The sequence below is a fragment of the Protopterus annectens genome, chromosome 6.part0, assembly GCF_019279795.1.
Source record: "Protopterus annectens isolate FY-2018-M chromosome 6.part0, PAN1.0, whole genome shotgun sequence".
Taxonomy (NCBI): Eukaryota; Metazoa; Chordata; order Ceratodontiformes; family Protopteridae; genus Protopterus; species Protopterus annectens.
The window spans coordinates 1325419643-1325441554 of NC_056737.1; the positions used below are offsets into that span (position 1 = coordinate 1325419643).

General features: G+C 39.7%; 1 protein-coding gene across 1 annotated transcript in view; it reads right to left on the minus strand.

Moving 5' to 3' along the window:
- Positions 1-21912, minus strand: part of CACNB4 (calcium voltage-gated channel auxiliary subunit beta 4) — a 509529-nt gene that overhangs the window by 249996 nt on the left and 237621 nt on the right. The window contains exons 6-7 of the mRNA XM_044073655.1: positions 9449-9468; positions 9290-9370 (exon numbers count right to left, since the gene is read on the minus strand). Coding sequence (XP_043929590.1) covers positions 9290-9370; positions 9449-9468 — 101 coding nt within the window. The remainder of the gene's footprint in view (positions 1-9289; positions 9371-9448; positions 9469-21912) is intronic.

The window sequence follows — 21912 nt, forward strand, 5'->3', positions numbered from 1 at the left end:
TAAGATTAAAAGCTCATAGTGTATAGTCTTACTTACATTTCATGGCTCCTGATTGTTTGTTTTTTGGACTCCCTTCTGCTGGGGCTTGCTCCGCTCACGTCATTCACCCTTTGGGCTCACGCCACTCCCCTATCCCTGCCCCCATATCCTACCCACCCCAGTGCTTCTACTCTTATTCACTAGGCTGACATTCCCTCACTCTGTCCATCCAATTATACACACTTCCTGTTATCCTAGTTACACCTCCTAGAATTAAAACATGCTCAAGCTTCACCTATCACTTCTTACTACACTCATATTACTGTCTCACCTCACTATTTATCACCACAACACATTCCAGACACCCACATTTAATCATGCCACTAACCCACCTTATCATACTACTCCATGTACATATCTCATTATGTCTCCTACACTTGTCAATATTACTAGTCTCCAATATTTTCCAAGTAAAATAATATTTACTACAGATAGTCACTATAACCCTCAGTTATTCAACAATGAGCTTATCAAACAATTGAAATTACTTACCAACATTACCTCTAGGCTATTGCTTAGAGTTGACATCCACCCAAACCCTGGACCACTCTTAGATAACACCAACCCTCCTAGTCACTCTAGTCTAAACACCCATACACATCCAATCGTAAACAGAAAAAAAATCAGACCTATTGCTAATGAACATTAATATTAGAAGTATAGCCAACAAATTAGACATTCTCCATGCCACTCTAGCCACATACTCCCCAGACATAGTAATAATCACTGAAACATGGCTAAAACCAAGTACAAAAGATGATGAAATACTACCCCCAGGTTACTCCATACTGTGGGTGTACAGACTCAACAAAAGAAGAGGTGGAGTTGCTATCTTCTTTAAAGACCATCTCACTTTAACTTTTCTTGACTGCAAAACCCCACCACTTGAGTGTGCAGAAATCATCTATACCATACTAACTATAAATTCAAGAAAAACACTTAATATAATTGACTGCTATATCCCACCTGGAAAGAATGCCCCAACTATAGAACATTTATTGCACTGTGCAAGTAGTACCTGTAGTCAGGAGACATTCATACTGGGTGATTTTAATTTAGACTGGCTTGCATGTGATATAGATCACCCCATCCATCTCATAAACTTGCATAATTTTACACAAACTGTTCAAGAACTTACCCGAATAGATAAAGCTACTAAAAACAATCAACCTCGGATTGGATATTACTAAATAACTCCTCTCACTCATTCCAATCAGGTTGACTTCCTGATGGTCTGAGTGACTACCTACCCACATTTCTTAATGAATAAACACAAGTAAAATAAAATAAAATAAGTTAAAAGATGAGTGCTTTCATGCTCCACTGAGCACTTCTTCAGACCTGCTCAGTGGAGCATGGAAGCGCTCACCTTTTAACTTATTTTATTTTACTTGTGTTTATTCATTAAAGTTTTTATTGCAGCCGTGTTTGGTTCTGTGGATACTGCATTCACTTGGAATTCTATTATTTGTTTACCACAGACCTGCCCACAGTGGATTACTTGCTCGTTGTTCTTGGTTTACATTCATAAGATTACTCCATAAAATTATATCATAGGTATGTACAGTGATACTGCTAGAATACAAACCTGAGGTACAGCTATCATCAGCATGTCCATTACGGGGATGTGTTAGGGGTGAATAATAATAATATATATTAACGTTATTATGGTTAATAGCCACTAAATGCAAGTGACAGAAACTATAAACCATAACATCTTTCCATCAGATAAGAGCAAAAAATAAAAATTGAGACAGCCCCAGTCTATCACAAAGAGGTCAAGGATCATTCAATAGCAGATGTGTAACTAGCTAACTAGCTGTTTTTGCACCCAGTGCCATCCCCCCATCTGGCACACCTCCAAACACTAATTAAGCTAAAGCCCTCAGGAGGAAAAAGTTACTTTCTTCTTTTAAACTGTAGCAACTGCTTGCTACATGTTACAGTTTATACCACACACGGAATGCTACAGTACTATGTTTTGACCACAAATGCAGTACCAACATTTATCTCTAAATGCCAATATGCATTGAAGCCTGATTAAGATCGACCAGTTGTGCCCCTAGTACTCTGTGCTCAGGGACAGCTGCCCCATTCCTCCCTCCCTAGCTATACTACTGCTGAATGTTAGCCCTGTGTTATATCATAGTGGTATACAAGTATACAGAGCTACACAAATTTTTTACCTGTAACAGAGTAAATGATGTCTTACTGTGACATTGTCCAAGAAATGGCATGAAAAATAGCACCGATTTAAACTTTAAAAAATTTGCATGTACCTCTACAACAGTCATATGTAGCTTATTTATACTGATGTGTTATTATTTTTTTTTCCTAAAAAGTGACAGATTATCTAGAGTATTTAATTACAGGCAACTTTTTCCATAGTTCTGATCCAAGTTTAGATTACTAAATTAGTGGAAGCTAATATGTAATTTGGTCTCTGAAAATGAGCGATGTCATGATTTTGTAATTCATAGCTTGTACATCATCAGTACTGTTTTAAGGGGGGCAGTAATTTTTATTTAGTAACTTGAGGGTGAGGGTACTGAGCAGAATTGTTGCTCTTACAGCAGCTGTTAACTGTTTGGCCTTTTCAGTTGTAAGGCAGTGGTATTCAGTGTGCCGCGACATATAAATAAATATGAGGAATTTATTTTCTGTGGTTTGTGGGAAGTGTGAATTATATTTATAAAGTGTGGTTGTAATTGGTAATACATAATCTAATCTCAGGTTAAGTACATTTTGATGTATCAGAATAATATTTATTAGCAATGAATAAATGCGAGAGATGAACTTACATAGCCAAACTGGAAGCAAAGCTCTCTCCGGTCAACACTGTGCTAGACAGTCAAGAGAAGAAGGCTAACACCTGCATTACACCTCTAGCAACTCATAGCCCTTCAAAACCCACACCATCAACTCCCACACATAGCAACACTAAACCCACATATGCGGAGGCCCTTAACATTAACCTGCCCAAGCAACAAGGACCTCCGAAGCCGAAATGCAAACAAACACCAGTCACAACCAAAGTGACATAGCTCACAACACCAGTGTGCCACCCAACAATAGCCCCAAAGCAAGACAATGTACCCAACACTTTAGTCATAGGTGACTCTATAGTCAGGCACACTGATGTCCCACTCACCAGGCTGAACAAGGAGAAAATTACAGTCAGCTGCCTGTCAGGGTGCCAGGATCTGCCACATAACGCATGCACTCAAGTCACTCCACAACAAGTACAGATACAACTCTGTCACTGTCCATGCTGGAGTAAATGACTTGAGACGTACCTCCCTGGACTACATGAAAAGAGACATGGAAGAGCTCTTGGATCATGTGACCCAGGCAGGTATGACCCTAGCCCTGAGTAGCATCCTGCCTTCGCCCAGAATGATACCACAGTATAAGGAAAATATGATTGACTTCAACAATTGGCTAAGCTTCTGGTGTCATTCAAAGGGGATCCAGTATTTGTCTGAATGGGAAGACATGATCAACAAACCACGATGCTTTGCCAGAGATGGTCTGCACCTGTCACCCCTGGGATTCAGGTTACTGGCTAAAGCTCTTGCCACCCCTATAGTGCCTTTTTTAGGCAAGGTTCAAAGGATAAAACCACCACCGTAACAGATACAAGCATGCAAAATCTGAAGGTAATGCTACTCAATGCTAGAAGTCTAAACCTCAAAATGCACTCTCTCGAGGCACTCCTAAAAATGGAGAACATCGATATCTGTCCAGTGACTGAGACCTGGTTCAAGGCTCCAGAGAGCACCCCTGCAATACCAGGCTACAATTCTTACCACACTTTTCGGCCACAAAACCAAGACCGAAACACTAAAGGTGGAGGAGTGTCCATATTCACCAAGGATATTCACACCTCCAGGCTAGTTGCCCAACACAATGCATCTGAAATTCTCCAGGTGCAACTAACACTAGGTAAGACTGCAATCCAAATTGTAGCTTGCTACAGATTCCCACCATACCCCAAGATTCTCACTACACCTTCCTAAACATACTGGAAAATATTAAGATACAACCAAACACCCTAATACTAGGTGATTTCAACTACCCTGCCATTAATTGGGAAAACTACTCGGGTACCAACTCCTTTTCCCAACGGTTCTTGGAATTCATAAATTCCAATGCCCTGGATCAACTAATCCATTGTCCCACCAGGGGCTCCAATATCCTAGACCTGGTCATTACCAACATGGGAGATAGATGCTCCACACCAGTGGTCACCCCCTCACTGGTCAGGTCTGACCATAAGCAAATCACCCTTGACATCCACATCCCACCCCCACCCCCCAGTAAGGAAACCCCCATAAAAAAATTCTCCAAAGCCAACTTCATGCTACTGAAGTCATTAGTGACAAACTTCACAACACCCACGCAGACGGGATCTGGAAGTTCGACTGCAGAATCCTACACTAAGGCACTGTACGAGCACATCCACTCATGCATGAATCGTGCCATCCCAAATAGAACCAAGATGCTCTTCTCCAAAAAAGGAAGCCAATCTGGTGGTCCCCTGCTATAAACAAACTATACAACAGAAGGAAGAAACTGTTGCAGAAAAGAGGAAAATCCCAGGATGCAAAAAACTCCCTCACCAGCCTCAGTAAGAAGCTGAGATCCCTCATAAAATCCTCAAAAGCTAGTTACGAAAATAAAATTGCCAAAGATTCCAAAGACAGCCACAAGGCATTCTATAGTTATGTCAAGAATCTAAATGGCAATGCTCAGATCTGCTCTGAGCTACAACAGAATGGCATTAAATATACTGATCCCAAGGATATTGCCAATATCCTGGCAGATCAATTTAGTGCCAACTTCACTCCCCTCTCACCCCCTAAAGGGCCCATCTCAATATCAAAAGATTGCCAAATTCCAATAAACACAGCCACACAGGTAGAAACAGCACTCTCCAAAGATAAGAATACAGCATCCATGGGACCAAATGACATCCCAGGCTGTGTACTACATGAACTACAAAATGAACTGGCACCCTACCTAAGTGTCATGTTTAATCATAGCCTCACCTCAGGCTTCGTGCCCACTGAGTGGCGCACAGCTACAGTTATCCCGCTCCACAAGGGAGGATCCACCTTGGATCCCAGGAACTACCGTCCCATCAGTCTGACGAGCCTGATCTGCAAGGGCATGGAACGCATTATCATGGTACTTATAAATAAAGACAATGGCAACCTCCAGACACTGGACCCCACCCAGTTTGGGTTTGTGAAGGGCCGATCTTGTCTCCTGAATCTGACTGACTTCTTCGAATCGGTCTCCAGAGCTGTGGACAAGGGTAAGGAGGTCCACACGGCCTATCTGGACCTCGCCAAGGCCTTCGACACCATCCCCCACTCTGGAATCATAGATAAACGTACTAAGCAGGGCATAAATCCCTACGTCACTCGATGGGTTGCCAACTGGCTTACTGACAGAACCCAGACTGTAAAAGTAGCCGACTCCAAATCCAGCTCCAGACAAGTGACAAGTGGAGGACCTCACGCTTCAGTCCTGGGACCACTCTTGTTTGGCATCTACTTCTCTGAAGTACAGGCCAACACTAAGGGACTCTGGCTAACAAAGTTTGCAGATGACTGCAAACTGGGAGCCATTATTGAATCCCAAAATGATGTGGATATTCTACAAAAGGGCCTTACAGAAACAGATGCCTGGTGCCAGAGCCATGGGCTCAAGCTTAATGCCAAGAAATGTATAGTCATCCCCTTTGGAAAAAAACATGTACCCATAAACTACCACATAGGTGGCAGGACACTAAACATTGAAAGTGTGATGAGAGACTTAGGGACACAAGTGGACAGTGGTCTCACTTTCGATAACCACATCGCCACAACAGTCAGGAAATCCTTCTACGTGGCACACCTCATCATTAAGGGCTTTTCATCCAGAAAAAGGAGGTCATTGTCCCACTGTACTCATCCCTCATTAGCCCCATTATAGAGTATAATGCCCCATTTGGTATGTACCTCACAAGACATCTGCAACAGCTGGAAAGGCCACAGAAATACCTCACTAAAAGAATCACAGGCCTAAAGCAGATGCCATATGCTGACCGTCTAAAAAAACTCCAGCTATACTCTGTGGCATATCGTCTACTCAGAGGCGATCTCTGCTTAACATACAAGGCCATGTCAAACCCTGAGCTGTTAGACATGCTCCACTTAAAGAAATCCCAATCACTCAGAGCCACACGCTCCAGGGATCTACACCTTATCATCACAATGAACAAAACATGCTGGAGGGATAGGTTCCTGACCCAGAGACTGCCCATACATGTCAAGCAGAGCACCTCATTGGCCTTCTTCAAAAGGAACCTTGACGATTGGATGACAGATAGGAAATTCACCCCGGGGATCATGTCAGTCGCCCTGCTAGACAGGGGCCCAGAGAAGTAAATATTGTGGGAAAAAATTTCCAGGGAATTGTTATGGCTAGGCTTGCATAGGCCTTAGGGCCGATAGCCTAGTACCAACCTATGAACCTATGAACCTATGAATTTGATTCTGGTTTCAATGACTCTGCAAGTATAAATTATATAAATGACATACATACAGCTATTAACAAGACAAAAAATGTGAATATACATATGTGTATACTAACAAAGTGCAAAGTCTACTCAGCGCAAGAAATACTGAAATAAACTCTGAAAGAAACAAGTTTTAACAATAAGTAAACAATACTGTACAACTCTCGGAGGCTTGGGAAAAAGAATACCCAGCCTAATAAGCTGACAACCATTTATGAACTTAATGGCCTGTGGAATAAATGTTCTTATATCTGCTTGTTTTGGTGCATATTAATCTATAACACCTGGCTGATGGTAATAGTTCAAAAAGATTGTGGGATGGATGTGAAGGGGCAGTGATGATTTTTACCTGCCCATTTCATGGCTCTGGAATAGTACAGGTCCATTAAGGAGGGCAAACTAGTACTAATGATATTTTCAGCAGACCTGACTATTTGATGTAATCTATTTTTGTGGTGTGTAGACAGAGTTCCAAACCACATTGTTATAGATGATCACAGAACAGACTCAATGGCTGCTATATAGAATTGAGCCAGCAGTTCCTGTGGGAGGTTGAACTTCTTCACCTGTCACAGAAAGTACATTTGCTGTTGTGCCTTTTTTATGATGGACCCTACATTGGTCTCCCACTTCAAGTCCTGGGAGATTATATATCCCAAAAACTTGAAGGATTCCACAACTGACACAGCAGTATTAAATATAAAGAGAGGGGATATACCACTCATAAAGTCCACTGTCATCTCCACAGTTTTAAAAGTGTTCAGTTCCAGATTATTCTGACTACACCAAAGGGCCAGCTGCTCAACCTCCCATCTATATGCAGACTCATCACCATCCTATTGAACCCATAGCTCTCAACCTCTAAGCACAAAAAATTGGGACAAAGCCAAAAATAACAGGGGACAAAGGTTCAAAAATAGGGACAAATTTTAACTATTGCTTTTGTAACCTTAGAAAGTTGCTAGAATAAAAGAATGGAGAATAGTTGCATGACCGACAAATCATACATCAATGCACTGTACAAACACGTACACAAATGCATGGATCTTGCCATACCCAATAGAACCATGACGCTCTCCTCCAAAAAAAGGAAGCCAATCTGATGGTCCCCTGCCATAAACAAACTCTAAAACAGAAGGAGGAAACTGATGCGGAATAAGGTGAAGTCCCAAGACTGGAAAAACTCCCTTATCAGCCTCAACACAAAGTTGAGACCCCTCATCAAATCTTCTAAAGCTAGCTATGAAAACAGAATTGCAGCAGATAGTAAAGACAACCACAAGTCCTTCTATAGTTATGTAAAGACTTTTGTTTAAACTTTTTTTTTTTTTTTTTTTTTAGGAGCAGTGAATTTTTTCCCTGGGAAAAAATGTGCTGTTCTGTGTGTTCGCATTTTTGTGATTTCGACATTATCTGTTCGATGAAATTCACTCTTGTCATTGTCCGATAATGTGATATAGAATGCATGTGCTGTCTGTTCACTCAGAAAAGTTACACTAAGTGTACACGCAGTGTACATATTGTGATAACCTCCACGAATCCGGCCTACAGTTAAAATGTTTCTTGGATAATCTGTCCCATGAAGCTCTGATTACAAGCCTTATCCTGTTACAAAAAGGTGAACATTAGGCTTTGTCAGTCAGTAAATCAGAATTTAAACAAGTGGAATGGCAGTGCTAGATGATGTACTGTGATGCCTCCATGGATTTTGACAAAATCTCACAAATGTACTGCTGGAGAACCTTAATTAAACTTTATGATTTTTCTTCAATACAGGGAAAATCTCATTTATGTTTATGCTGATTTCACTGCAATTTATTTTGCCTTTAATTTGCTATAACACTGTAATTCCTGCTTTTTTGCAAGACTGTATGAAGTGCAGTGAAATGAGCTTAAACATAAATATAGGTTCTTAGTACTCCACATCACCCTGAAGACCCCCTCCTCCTTCCAGCAACTGCACCTTTGTCCAGGCTAAAGGAGTAAGACTAGATGTCCAGTAGGTTATCATACAGTGCAGGGAGTTTTGTTTGTATGCCAAGCCTATCGCTCCCCTTTGTGGCTGACTTGCTTGGCCCCCTCTGCTTTCCTTAATGTATGTGCAAGCTTCCATGGATGTACTCATGGAGCTGCCGTGCATGTATGGCCTTATCTGATACTCAGCCACATCCTCCATCCAATCCTGATGTATACTCTACCTTCCTTTCATCAGAAATTTCCAGCAGTTCTGCAAACCAGACTGTCAGTCTTCCTCCAGAATGGCTTAGCTAGTGTTCGCCATTCACTTCTTGTATCCAGGTTATCTGGGTGGCAGTCAGGGTCATCATTTTTACCCATTGAGTTGGCCACTCTTTTCCAGTTATACTGGGTACTGAATTTGTGTTCTCTCTGACAAAGCATTATTAATTTTTTTTTTATTTTAAAATTTGTTGACCGGGAAAGTCCGACTAAGACAGAGCCTATTTTCAGTGAAGGCCCGGGGAGACATACCCCAGATGCATGTCTTTAGAACATATTTGGTTCACACAATTAACATACATTCTGGACAGAGACTGTGGTCATATAAGTGTATTATTATTATTCAGTAATTTTAAAGTTTGTAACAATGACAAAATGTTTAATGCCATCTAACAGAGAATAAACAACACTGAAATAGTAAAAACTATAAATACATATCTTTACCTCATAGCCTTTGAGGGACGGGCCTACCAGTACAACTGGCCTCATGGATGGTACAACATCATAAGGAGGTATATGTTCTGTCTGCAATTACAAAACAGCACATTAAAACAAGGCCAATCAAAATTAAATTTAAATAAAACATAACAGGAGGCTACTTACTACTTTTTGCTTCTGTCTTGCTGAAAATAAAAAGAGAAACAGTAGTTATTAAACATTGCTATACTTATTACAGTATTTATTGATATTTACAAAACAACCACTGACTTATTTGCAAGGGTTGAGTAATCTGATTGTATGATAACGCATTGATACTGTTATAGAAACATGATAAAATAATAGAAATTAAACAGGATAAGCACTCTGGAAGGTGTTACCTATAAGTACAGTTTGTCTTATTGCTTGCCATACATTTGTAGAAATACTGGACTGATATATAATCAATGTTTATAAAGTATTTAAAAAGGTTTTATCCTTCATTCCCAACATTTTCAGATGTGTTGTGCTAGTTGTCTCATCTCAGAATTTTAGAAACAAAACTGCAAAGAAAACTTGATTTTAAGTGGTATCATCAATATTTGTTGTATCTATGACAGATACCATAAAAGTGTGACTTTAATACAAAAGAAAATGGTTTTAAAGGAATTATATCCATGACAACACCCTTCTCAATCATTCTAAGCATGACCTACATCCAGGACGACACCCTTCTCAGTCATTCTAAGCATGACCTACATCCATGACGACACCCTTCTCAATCATTCTAAGCATGGCCTACATCCATGATGACACCCTTCTCAATCATTCTACCCACAACGACAACCCCTGCTACCCTTAATGAAAACCCCGTCTAGTTGTTTCATCTCAGAATTTTAGACAAAAAAATTGTGACACTGGGCACACTCCCACCCTCCCCCCTGAAAGGGTAAGCAGGCATATACCCCATCATTACTCCTCCAGAGTTTGCACCACAAAACAAGTCTGGGGTGTCTTGATCACTGTCACGGCTTTATGCCTGTGCACTGTAGAGCTGACTAACAGTTCCTCTGTTAAAAACACAGCACAGTGAGGTATGTTTCAATGTACACTTGAAATTATCTTTTTTTTTTTTTGTTTTGTTTTTTCAGTTCATTCAACTAATGACTTCTGATTCTGACACACCCAAATTCTCTGTTTTCTACTGTAGCCACTCCATATTGGTATGTACCCCAAATAAACTTTTCAGAAAGGAAATACTCATTGCTACAGGACCATGAATATCCCCATGACTAGGGGGGAGGACTGCATGCACAGACCATCATATAGTAGAAGGCTAATTTTTTTAATGATCCCTAGTTCCTGATGCGCTATCTGATATGTGTAGAGATGGATGCGCAAAGAGCATTCTGAGGGAGCTGTCCCCCAGCCTGGTGACATGCTCATTAACAGCCCAGCCTTCCATTTTTACCAGCTAATGCCTTTGGCATTGGTTTTTGGTGTACATCAGAAGCCATTACCCTAGATGTAGCACCAACACATCCCTCATCTTTCCTCCAGCACCCAGCCTGCTAACCAAACACAGATTGTGTGGGTCACAGTCAGTGCTTTCATCAATCTGTGCTCTGGATCTGACTAGGATGATAGTATTAATACAGGGCTCAGCATTTTCTAAAGTGTCTGTTTTGTACCAGATGAAGCAATGCATAACTGTAATGGACATATTTTCTATTATCTATTTTTCCTTGAATGTCTCAATGAACTTAATAAAGCTGTTCAACACTTTAACATTAAAGGCAAGCACTATAAAAACACACAGTTTCAAACAGCTAATGACTTTAACTGCAGGGGTATATTTATTTGAAAAACCGATATTTAAACCAGTAATAATGACCCACAGTTATCTACTTTCCATACTAACAGGGCTAGATAACCAGATCCATTTTCATTATCTGCAACTCTAACTATGTAAGGTTTTATCTTGACATCTTAACTTCTCATATGACAAAAGTCCTTCCCTTTACCCAGGGCTGGCCTTTAGTCAACTGGTGCTCTAGGCAAAAGGGCACCACAGAGCTCCCCACCACACCACCAGGTGCTCTCATACTGGTTTACCTACACCATCCAAATTACTTTCTTCTTCCTTTTTTCTCACAGTTTGTCTTACTTTTCTTTTTTCCTGTATTCACTCAACACATTGAAACAAGTTCTTTGCTAAAAAAAAAAAAAAAAAAATAAACAAATAAATACTGGAAAAGCACCCCTGCTAGAGCCGTGCCCTATGCAGCCGCCTGGTTGGCCTATGCCTATGGCCGGCTTTGCCTTTACCCATAATGCTTTACATGCAGACCTTCCTCTCTACAGCTTTGGTATGCTAGGCAAAGTGGACATGACAAAAGCATTAAACCAGACCAATAGGCTGGTCCATTGAGAGGGGAGGAAATGTGGGTGGGTATGATAACAAGACTGCATCTGCTCATTCAAACCTATCATTATATGAAGTACACAACTTTTGTAATATCCATCCTTGATAACTACATGTTCATAGATTCATAGATTAGTACTAAGCTAACTGCCCTTGCGAGCCATTTTAAGCCTAGCCAATTATCCCTTGTGAGACTCAAACTCTGCACCTTGTGTTTGTAAGGCAAACACCTTAACCATTAGGCCACCCTCCCACCCCAACAGAATCCCAAGCTTATCTTCATTGGTAGTATTCCTTGTGGCAGCATAGTTGTAGTTACTGTGGCCCCAAGGAAGACGTAGACCCGGTCATTGATGCAGAGTATTGCTTTGTACTATTATCACCCAAGGTGGCAATACAACAAATGGAATGGGAGACAAATACTAACCTAGTAGAATGCAAAGGCCTACTGTTCTTTTCGTAACATAATGTAGTGCAGGCAGTATACCAACTGGCTAGTGCTATTTTAGATGCAACTGATTTTTTCTCTGTTAGAAAAACACATGAATAACTGGAAGTCTTTTATGAATAATTTAGTTCTATCCACATGGAATATGAGTTGCCTATGAACATCCATGCAGTACAATTATGATATTAGCTCAGAAAACAGCTGAATTCTTCTTAGGCATGAAAGGATTCTTGTGAAGCGAAACAGTGTTAATGAGCTCAGTCACAATAATTTCCAAAAATCATGAAACCCAGGTAGTGTTCCAAAGCAACGAGCCTTTATTCATCACAAACAAGCGATCCAGAGTAACAAAAAAATCAGAAATATTTAAAAAATGGTAAACATATCAGCTTTTATAAACTTAGAAGTAGGTGTGGACAATATACATATTGTTTAATTTTAAACCAACCTGTTCATGGCCAACAATATAAACAGGGCTGTAAAAGTGCATTTTAGAACAGCAAATACCCACCCCCACACACTACTACTGATTAGATCAAACTAATCCTAGTTAAGGAAAACACTACCTATCTACTTTCAACCCACATTCTAAGATCAGGTATTAAGAAAAGTATAACATATACATAAAAAGATATACATAAAAATTAAAATCGCTTTCGGCTAACTAATGCAATAAAGCCTTCATTATATCTGTGACAAGAACTAAAATCAGGAAAAAGCACATAGAAAAAAACAAGTAATCTCCTTGGTATCCCCGAAGTCTCAAAACAACCCACTAAATGTGGCAGTTAAAGCTGAACTCTTTTAGGAAGCCTGGACTAAACTACCACTGTTCAATTAAAAGTGCACTGGAACTTAGAAAATTGCCACATTGTTTACATGACTAATTGTATTTTATTTTATTTTATTCTACAAATTGGTTTTAAATACCATTTTAAATCAGTTGAAATTTAAGCGTATATTTTGTTTCCATCATCATACATACATTTTTTCTTATTTTTATTTTTTTATCTTTTTTTTTTTCTGGTTCTTTTTTCCACTTTATTCAAAATGATGTGTAATAACAATATTAACTAATTATACAGGTTTTTAGGGTTCTTGTACACAGACCTGAAGAAGTCTAGAAGGACGAAAGCGATCTTTGTTAACAATAGGTTATGAAAATAGAAATTGATTTTTACATGCAAAATGTATATACATATATTTATATATATTTTTTGACTGCCAAATGAACTAAGGTTGATATATTTCCAGCCATGTAGTATATTGTCTTGGATAAAAATCACAGACTTAATAATCTACTTAATAATTTGATTAAATAAGAGGTACCACATCATTATAAATTTTATTTAAAGTACATAAGGGTTATATATTATTATTATGACAGCTACTAAGTAGGGCAGGACCAGCTCGAATGTCACACTGATGGGGGAAGGGATGTGAATTTAACATGTGTACCAATAACATTTTGTTTTACAGCACAATAAACCACTCCCATGCCTGATAAAAAGTATATATATATATTTAGAAAGCTTGTGAGGAAATTATTACTCAATTTTTGTTTTACTTGGATCGCTTGTCTGTGTACTTAATAAAGGATTCTCGACTGGAAACAGGCTGCCTGCATTGCTTAGACTACTTTTGAATACTTAGTAATGCTGTACAATTATATATTTTCTATTATTACTTTTTGTTTTGTTTTGTTTTGACTTAAGACGAGTTTACGTTCGCTACTTCTACTACTATTGTCTGATCTGATTAATATACAGTGATTAACTAGAAATATATGAACTGAAAATCTTCTACACAGAGAAGTTTCTTACACTGTTTTGAAAAAACACATAGCTATCTTAACCATAAACATAATCAAACTAAAAAAACTATAAATATTAAAATACATCTGCCTAATAATATCTAGTAAATATCCATTCATGTGTATTAGTATGCATAAAAACTGTTATAACAGCTCAAAAATCAGTGCTTTGCAACACACACACACACACACACACACACACACACACACACACACACACACACACACACACACACACACACACACAAAACAGAGAAAACAGTGGATGAACTAAACTAGTAATGTATACAAGTGTGCAGGTATGTGCATGAGTGTACACAAGCATTCACCAGTATGGTAAATGGGGGAATTAAACCAATACTACATGGTAATAGCTGCATGAAAAAATGTGTGTTTTGAATTTACTGTTTAAATCTCTGGTGAGATGCAATAAATCTAATCAAAGCAGAATTGAGGTTAAAGTAACTAAACATATATATATATATATATATATATATATATATATATATATATATATATATATATATATTATACACATTCTGCACGTACATTTTATTATTATTTAGTAAATTTTTAGTACATAAAAATATTCCTCAAAAAATTCCCTAAAAAAACCTTTACAGATTGTGTGGCAGGTTACGTAAATTCAACACATTCTGACACTCAACAAGTAATGGGCCAGGATTCTGAAACAGGCCCAGCCTCCAACAATATGGCTGTGGTGAAAAAGGCCTAAGAGCAAGACTGTGGAAACCAGATTTTCAGAAACACATTAGTCTTACTGAGGAAAGACCTCATTATCAATTAATTTATATATCTCTGAATCACTCTATGATTACTACAAGCACTAACAAGCACTTTTCTCTGGTAATCTCTGCTGGCACCCCCCCAATACACACACACACACACACACACACACACACACACACACACACACACACACACACACATGTACACGCACACACACGCAGACACACACAGACACACACAGCACACATACATGTCTCTGAACTGCCCCTGATTCCACAAAACCTCCATGATTTCCCATTTTAATCACCATGTACGTAACATGGACAAATAAAGTCACTCAGTAATGTCAGACATTAGAGTTTCTTATTTCTGATTCTTCATTTGCAGTTCCTTGCTGCATAATCTGTTCTATTAGATTCATATATTGTTAGATAGAGTACATTTTAGCTGCCATGAAGTAATATTTAAAATTTGTCCCTAGTATATATTGTCCACCCCCCCCCCCCCTATTTCAGCCAGTGCTCATTAGTCTAAGAAGAGTTGGGAAGATATGGTAGAACCTACACACACACACACACACACACACACACACACGGCCGCAGAACCACATGCGCACTCAACTGAAACCACTTATATGTCTACATACAGTTACACACACAGTTATATAAATAAGTGCATGCACGCACACTCATGACACCACTACTTGACCGGTAAACTCCTTTGCACTTGCCTCTAGCATGATCTCTTCCAGTGAGAGTAGTGGATCGTAGGATCATAGCAGATTACTAGCCTATTGGCCCTGAGGCCCTTATAAGCCTAGCCAAGAGTTTAGCCCATGTTTAGACAAGTCAGCACCCAAAGCCCTTGTCCAGCAGGGACACAGGTGGAATCCCAGGGGTGTATTTTCTGTTTCCCATCCAGTTATCCAGGATGTGCTTAAAAATGGATAATGAGGTACTCTGCTTGACGTGGAGCTGGAGCCGATTCCACAGATAGAGGAGTCTCTGGAACACAAATCTGTACCGCCAACAAATCCTATTGATATCACAGACCAGGTTGAGGTCAGACATATGGGTTGCTTGAGTGGAGCTTAACTTGCAGATATGCAGCAGTCCCATCAAGGCAGGGTCTGAGATTGCTTTGTATGCCAGACAGAGGGCACCTCTGAGGAATCTGTATGAAACTGAGTAGAGGGACAGGACTTTTAGCATATCTGTGTAGAGTAGATGTTTGAGGCAATCTGAGGGTCATGCTGCTCAACACTAGAAGTCTAAATCTCAAAATGCACTCGCTTAAAGCACTCCTTAAAATGGAGAATATCGATATTTGTGCCATAACAGAGACATGGTTCAAGGTAGCAGAAAGCACCCCTGCACTACCAGGCTGTAACTCATTCCATACCTTTCGGCCACAGAACCTGGACCAAAGCTCCAAAGGCGGTGGTGTTTCCATATTCATAAAGGATGCGCACACCTCCAGACTTGTAGCCCAGCCTAATGCATCTGAGATACTTCAGGTGCAGCTAACATTGGGTAAGACAGCGATTCAGGTCGTAGCCTGCTATAGGTCTCCAACCATGTCCCAAGACTCACACTCCATGTTCCTAAGCACCCTGGAGAATATTAGGGTCCAACCTAAAACTCTCATACTGGGCGACTTCAACTTCATTAATTGGGAAAACTACTCATGTACCAATACACTTGCCCAATGTTACCTGGAATTCATTAATTCCAATGCCCTGGATCGGCTCGTTCTTACCCCCACTAGAGGTAGCAACATCCTTGACCTGGTCATTATTAACATATGCGACCATTGCTCTACACCAATAGTCAACTCCTCCCTGGTTAGAACCCACCACAAACTAATCACCTTGGAAATCCACATCCCTCCCACCCCCCCCCCCCAGCAAAGGTAACCACCATGAAAAACTTCTCCAAAGCTAACTTTGGGGTCCTAAAAAAAGAGGTGGCTAACTTCACTGCAACCATGCAAATGAAGATCAGTTGCATGACTGCTGAATCATACGCCAATGCACTGTATGGACATGTACACAAATGCATGGATCTCGCCATACCCAATAGAACCAAGATGCTCTCCTCCAAAAAAAAAGGAAACCAATCTGATGGTCCCCTGCCATAAACAAACTGTACAACAGAAGGAAGAAACTGATGCGGAATAAGGTGAAGTCCGAAGACTGGAAAAACTCCCTTATCGGCCTCAACAAAAAGTTGAGATCCCTCATCAAATCCTCTAAAGCTAGCTATGAAAACAGAATTGCAGCAGATAGCAAAGACAACCACAAGGCCTTCTATAGTAATCTAAAGAATCTTCACGGCAATACCCAGATTTGCTCTAAGCTACTGCACAATGGTGCCTCCTATACCAAGCCAACAGATATTGCCAATATACTGGACAACAGATTCAGTGCCAACTTTACCCCTCTCCCCCTCCCAAGGGACCAGTAATAATACTAGTAGATTGCCAGGCACCCAGTATTACTACTGCACAGGTTAAAATAGCACTGTCTAAGGAAAAGAATACAGATTCTATAGGACCTGACAATATCCCTGGCTGTGTTCTACATAAACTACAGAGTGAACTGGCACCTCACCTGTGTGCCCTGTTCAATCACAGCCTCACTTCAGGCTTTGTACCTACTGAATGACGCACTGCTACAGTCAGCCCTCTCCACAAAGGAGGAGTGACTACAGACCCTGGGAACTATCGCCCCATTAGCCTGATGAGTCTGATATGCAAAGCTATGGAACACATCATCATGGACCTAATAAACAAGGATATAGGGAATCTCCAAACTCTGGATCCCACACAGTTTGGTTTTGTGAAGGGTAGATCATGCCTGCTCAACTTGGTCAACTTCTTTGAGTCAGGCACCAGAGCTGTGGATAAAGGCAAGGTGGTTCATACAACCTACCTTGATCTGGCCAAGGCATTTGATACCATTCCCCAATCAGGAATCATAGAAAAACTCACTAAGCTAGGCATTAACCCCTATATCACTAGGTGGGTTGCAAACTGGTGCACAGGTAGAACCCACAGTGTGAACGTAACTGACTCCAAGTCAGACTGGTGACCAGTCACGACTGGAGTCCCACAGGATTCGGTCCTGGGTCCTCTCCTGTTTGGTATCTACTTCTCTGAAGTCCAGGCCAACACGAAGGGACTCTGGCTGACAAAGTTTGCAGAGATTGCAAGTTGGCAGCTATTATTATCTCCCTGAATTATGTTGACATCCTACAGAAAGGCCTCACTGAGACCAACAACTGGTGTCAGAACCATGGCCTTAAGCTCAATGTCAAAAAATGTGTCATCATCCTCTTTGGGAAAAACCCAGTTCCCATGAATTACCACATCGATGGTAGTCCACTGAACACAGAAGGCGTTATAAGAGATCTGGGAACACAGGTTGTCAGCAACCTCTCTTTTGACCACCACATTGCCACTGTGGTCAGAAAGTCCTTCTATGTGGCACATCTCATTACTAAGGTTTTTGCATCCAGGAAGAAAGAGGTCATTGTCTCCCTCTACTCTTCCCTCATTAGGCAAATCATCGAGTACAATGCCCCATTTGGCATGTACCTCACTAGACACCTGCAACAACTGGAGAGGCTGCAAAAGTACCTCACAAAGAGGATCCTAGGCCTTAAACATTTGTCCTATATGGACAGACTAAAAAAACTCCAGCTATTCTCTGTCTCATATCGCCTACTTAGAGGCGATCTCTGCTTGACTTACAAAGCCATGTCTGACCCAGCTCTGTTAGAAATGCTACATCTGAAGAAATCCCAATTCCTCCGCAGCCCATGCTCCAGAGACCTCAGCTTCATTACCACAATCAACAGAACATGCTGGAGGGACATGTTCATAACCGAGAGACTGCCCATGCTATGGAATAGACTTCCCATACATGTCAAGCAGAGCACCTCACTGGCCCTCTTCAAGAAAAATCTTGATGAGTGGATGGGAAATAGAAAATTCACCCCAGGGATCACTCAGTAGCTTTACTTGACAGAGGCCCAGGGAACTAAGGTCAGGTGCCAGGGTAATCCTATGGACTAGGCTTGTAAAGGCTCCAGGGCCATTAGCCTAGTACACACCTATGAACCTATGATGTTGGAGATTTATATTTGTTTTTTATAGCTTTTGAACAATCCACCACAAAGAACATGAAAGAAGTACAAACATTTATTACCAGAAAAATGAAAGGTTTAGAAAACTTAAGCTTCTCAGCATGGATTCAGGAACTGTCATTATATTCTGTTCCTTACAATTTAGTGACAGGTGACCTTGGTCTGGTCAATAAGGCAATGCTTGATCTGTGAGTTTACTCTTGGCATGCATTGCTGGCAGAGTTAACACCACTCTGTGGAATCTAATACAGAAAAAAACAACAAGAAAAGAAAGTGATGTGATGGCTACAGTAAATGAGACCATGTCCTTCCAATATTATGTACAATCCCCCCTTAAATTCAGAAGTCAGTCATTAACTTCCTTCATAACGAAAAATATCCAAGATAATGTTACATGAATGAAGCTCTGAGAATGTCAGTAGACTGAACAACTGAACTTACGAAGTGACAAATATGACTGCAAATTATTAGTCCCGTGATTTACATAAATTCTGTATACTTATAACTCAGCTCCACAGCACAGTGGATGAACACTGACTATGACTCAGTTGACCAGAGTTTGACTAGCAGCCCACCTACCAGAGTAGCTGATGACAGAGAAAAGGAATGACAAGACAATGCCAGCTTGTGTCTTTTCAGGGACAGGGAGTAGTGATGGGTCAGGGTAATGTCCATAGCATGATTTGTGGTAGCCATGTGACATGGGCAGCTGCTAGACAGTGAGTAGGTGGGTGCAACATACTCGCTTGTGTCATATACCTAATATATTGACACTTTCTCAGGACTTACTGTAAAAGCTCTATTACAAGCACTATATGATACTGCAGCTTGACTTGTTTCTCTCCACATCCATCATGAAGATTTCTGAATCCCCATCCTCATCCTGGCATGACTTTAGGGCAGGTGATATACCTGCCATTGAGGACAAGACATAATAGGAGCATTACTTAACAATCAAACATGAAGCTGGAGTTCACCTTTCCTGAGAAAGGATATAGAAGAAATTCTGTATATTTCTAACAGCTGGCACAATTATTTAAAACTTTGCTACCTCCAGTAACCTTCAGCTTTTCACCTTTTTTTTATTCACTTTTCTTTTCTGCACAGGCAATCACATTTGCTGTAGGTACAATTTAATACCTTTTTTCTTTGTACCAAGGATGATTAAACAAAACTATGACTCAACTGAGAGGCAGATTTCTTTTTTTTCTTTGTCTGTGCCCTGATAGTGTTAATCAGGCGGTAAAGAAGATACCAAGGGGGTACATGGACATTTTTTAAATATCTTAGATAAGGTTAAAAATAATCATGTTTTATACTTTAGCCCATATCTATTTCTCATGTAAATGGCTAGCATAACGGCTAACATCTTTGCCTCAAATATACAGGGTTCATTTCTGATCTCTACTCACTGTCTTTGTGGACTTCTATCATCATCAACCTCCACTTTCTACATGGGGTCAGTGTCATGTCAACTGTCATCACTCTAAATTCAATGCCACTCTCCTATCTTCTTTGACAATCAAGCCTGAATGTCACAAGATTTTCTCTCACACAGTTCATCCATCTCTTTGCTGGATGTCAACGCCAAATTTGTATACATCAATTAAACTGGTATTTTGGAATAGGCGCATGGTATTTCAAGGAATATTCTAATTGAAATATTAATTTTACCATTATTATTTTCACATAGTGACACATTCTTTCATATATATATATATATATATATATATATATATATATATATATATATTTTTTATATTATTTTTTACGTAGTTATATATATATCACTCATTATTATTATCATATATATATATATATATATAGTTTTTAATAGAATTCATAATAAATTCATATGAATAAAGCTGTATGAATAGAAGCTGCTACTGGTTGTAAACGTAGGACATTCCTGATGTAGTATGAAGTTATGTAAAGTATAAGATGATACGTGTACACATCACCTAGAATATGGGGTTTTAGGAGATTGTTTATGAATGTCTTTTTTGAGTTTTTAATAGATGAATATTTTTAATATTTTTAAAATTGACTCATGCTTAATTAATTCATTTTATTTCAATCCATTACTCCATTTGATTTATAGTGTGTATATATATATATATATATATATATATATATATATATATATATATAAAAAATTTTCAGATTTTAATTAAATTAATAGAAATAATGTTAGGGTAGTTATATAGCTTTAAATACATATCAACTGTGTTGCTGATTTTGGCGCCAAATGGTTAAAAGTTTATATAAGGTTGTAATTCATTGTAACGCTGATTTCTGAAGAAGTTCTGCTATTTTAGCAGGACGAAAAACGTTCTTATTTTGTGCGTTTAAAAGTGATTAAAGCTGAGTTTTTTTTTGGTTTGCTGTCAATTTGGCGTTTTCTTCACCTCTTTGCTGGATGTCCTAGTTTCCTCATGCCTACTTCCCGTCTGTCCCAAATCTTCTACACCAGATTGCCTTCTGCTTTTCTGCACATGTGCCCAAACCACAGTAATCTGTTCTCTTTGACCTTTTCTACAGTTGGAGCTACTTGGGCTTCTGTAATGATGTTCTTACTTCTTTTATGTCCCACAGTGTGCATCCTACTACCCATCTCAGGCACATCATCTCCATCATCCCTAACATCCTCATCTGCTCTGCCTTTACTGCCCATAGCACTGGTTGCATCACTGTTTTGTACACCTTACTTTTCATCTTCTTTGGTTTTCTTCTGTCATACACTACCCCTGACACTCTGTGCCAGTTGCCTGCAGCCCCTCTGATTCTAGATTTGACCTCCTCATTCAGACTTCCCTTCTCCTCAACCACCTTCCCAGATACCTGAAGCTGTTAACCTGTTCTACTATTTTCCCTTCTCTCCCAGTTCTCAACTTCTTCTGATTCCCCCATTTGCTGCTATTATCACTGTCTTATCTGTACTCAGCTTCATCCTATATGCCTACGGCTTTGCATTCCATTCCCCTATCCTTTGCTGAGGGTCCTGCTCAGAGTCTGCCGGTAATGCCACATTGTTTGCATACAGAAACTTTGACCTGTCTCCTCTGA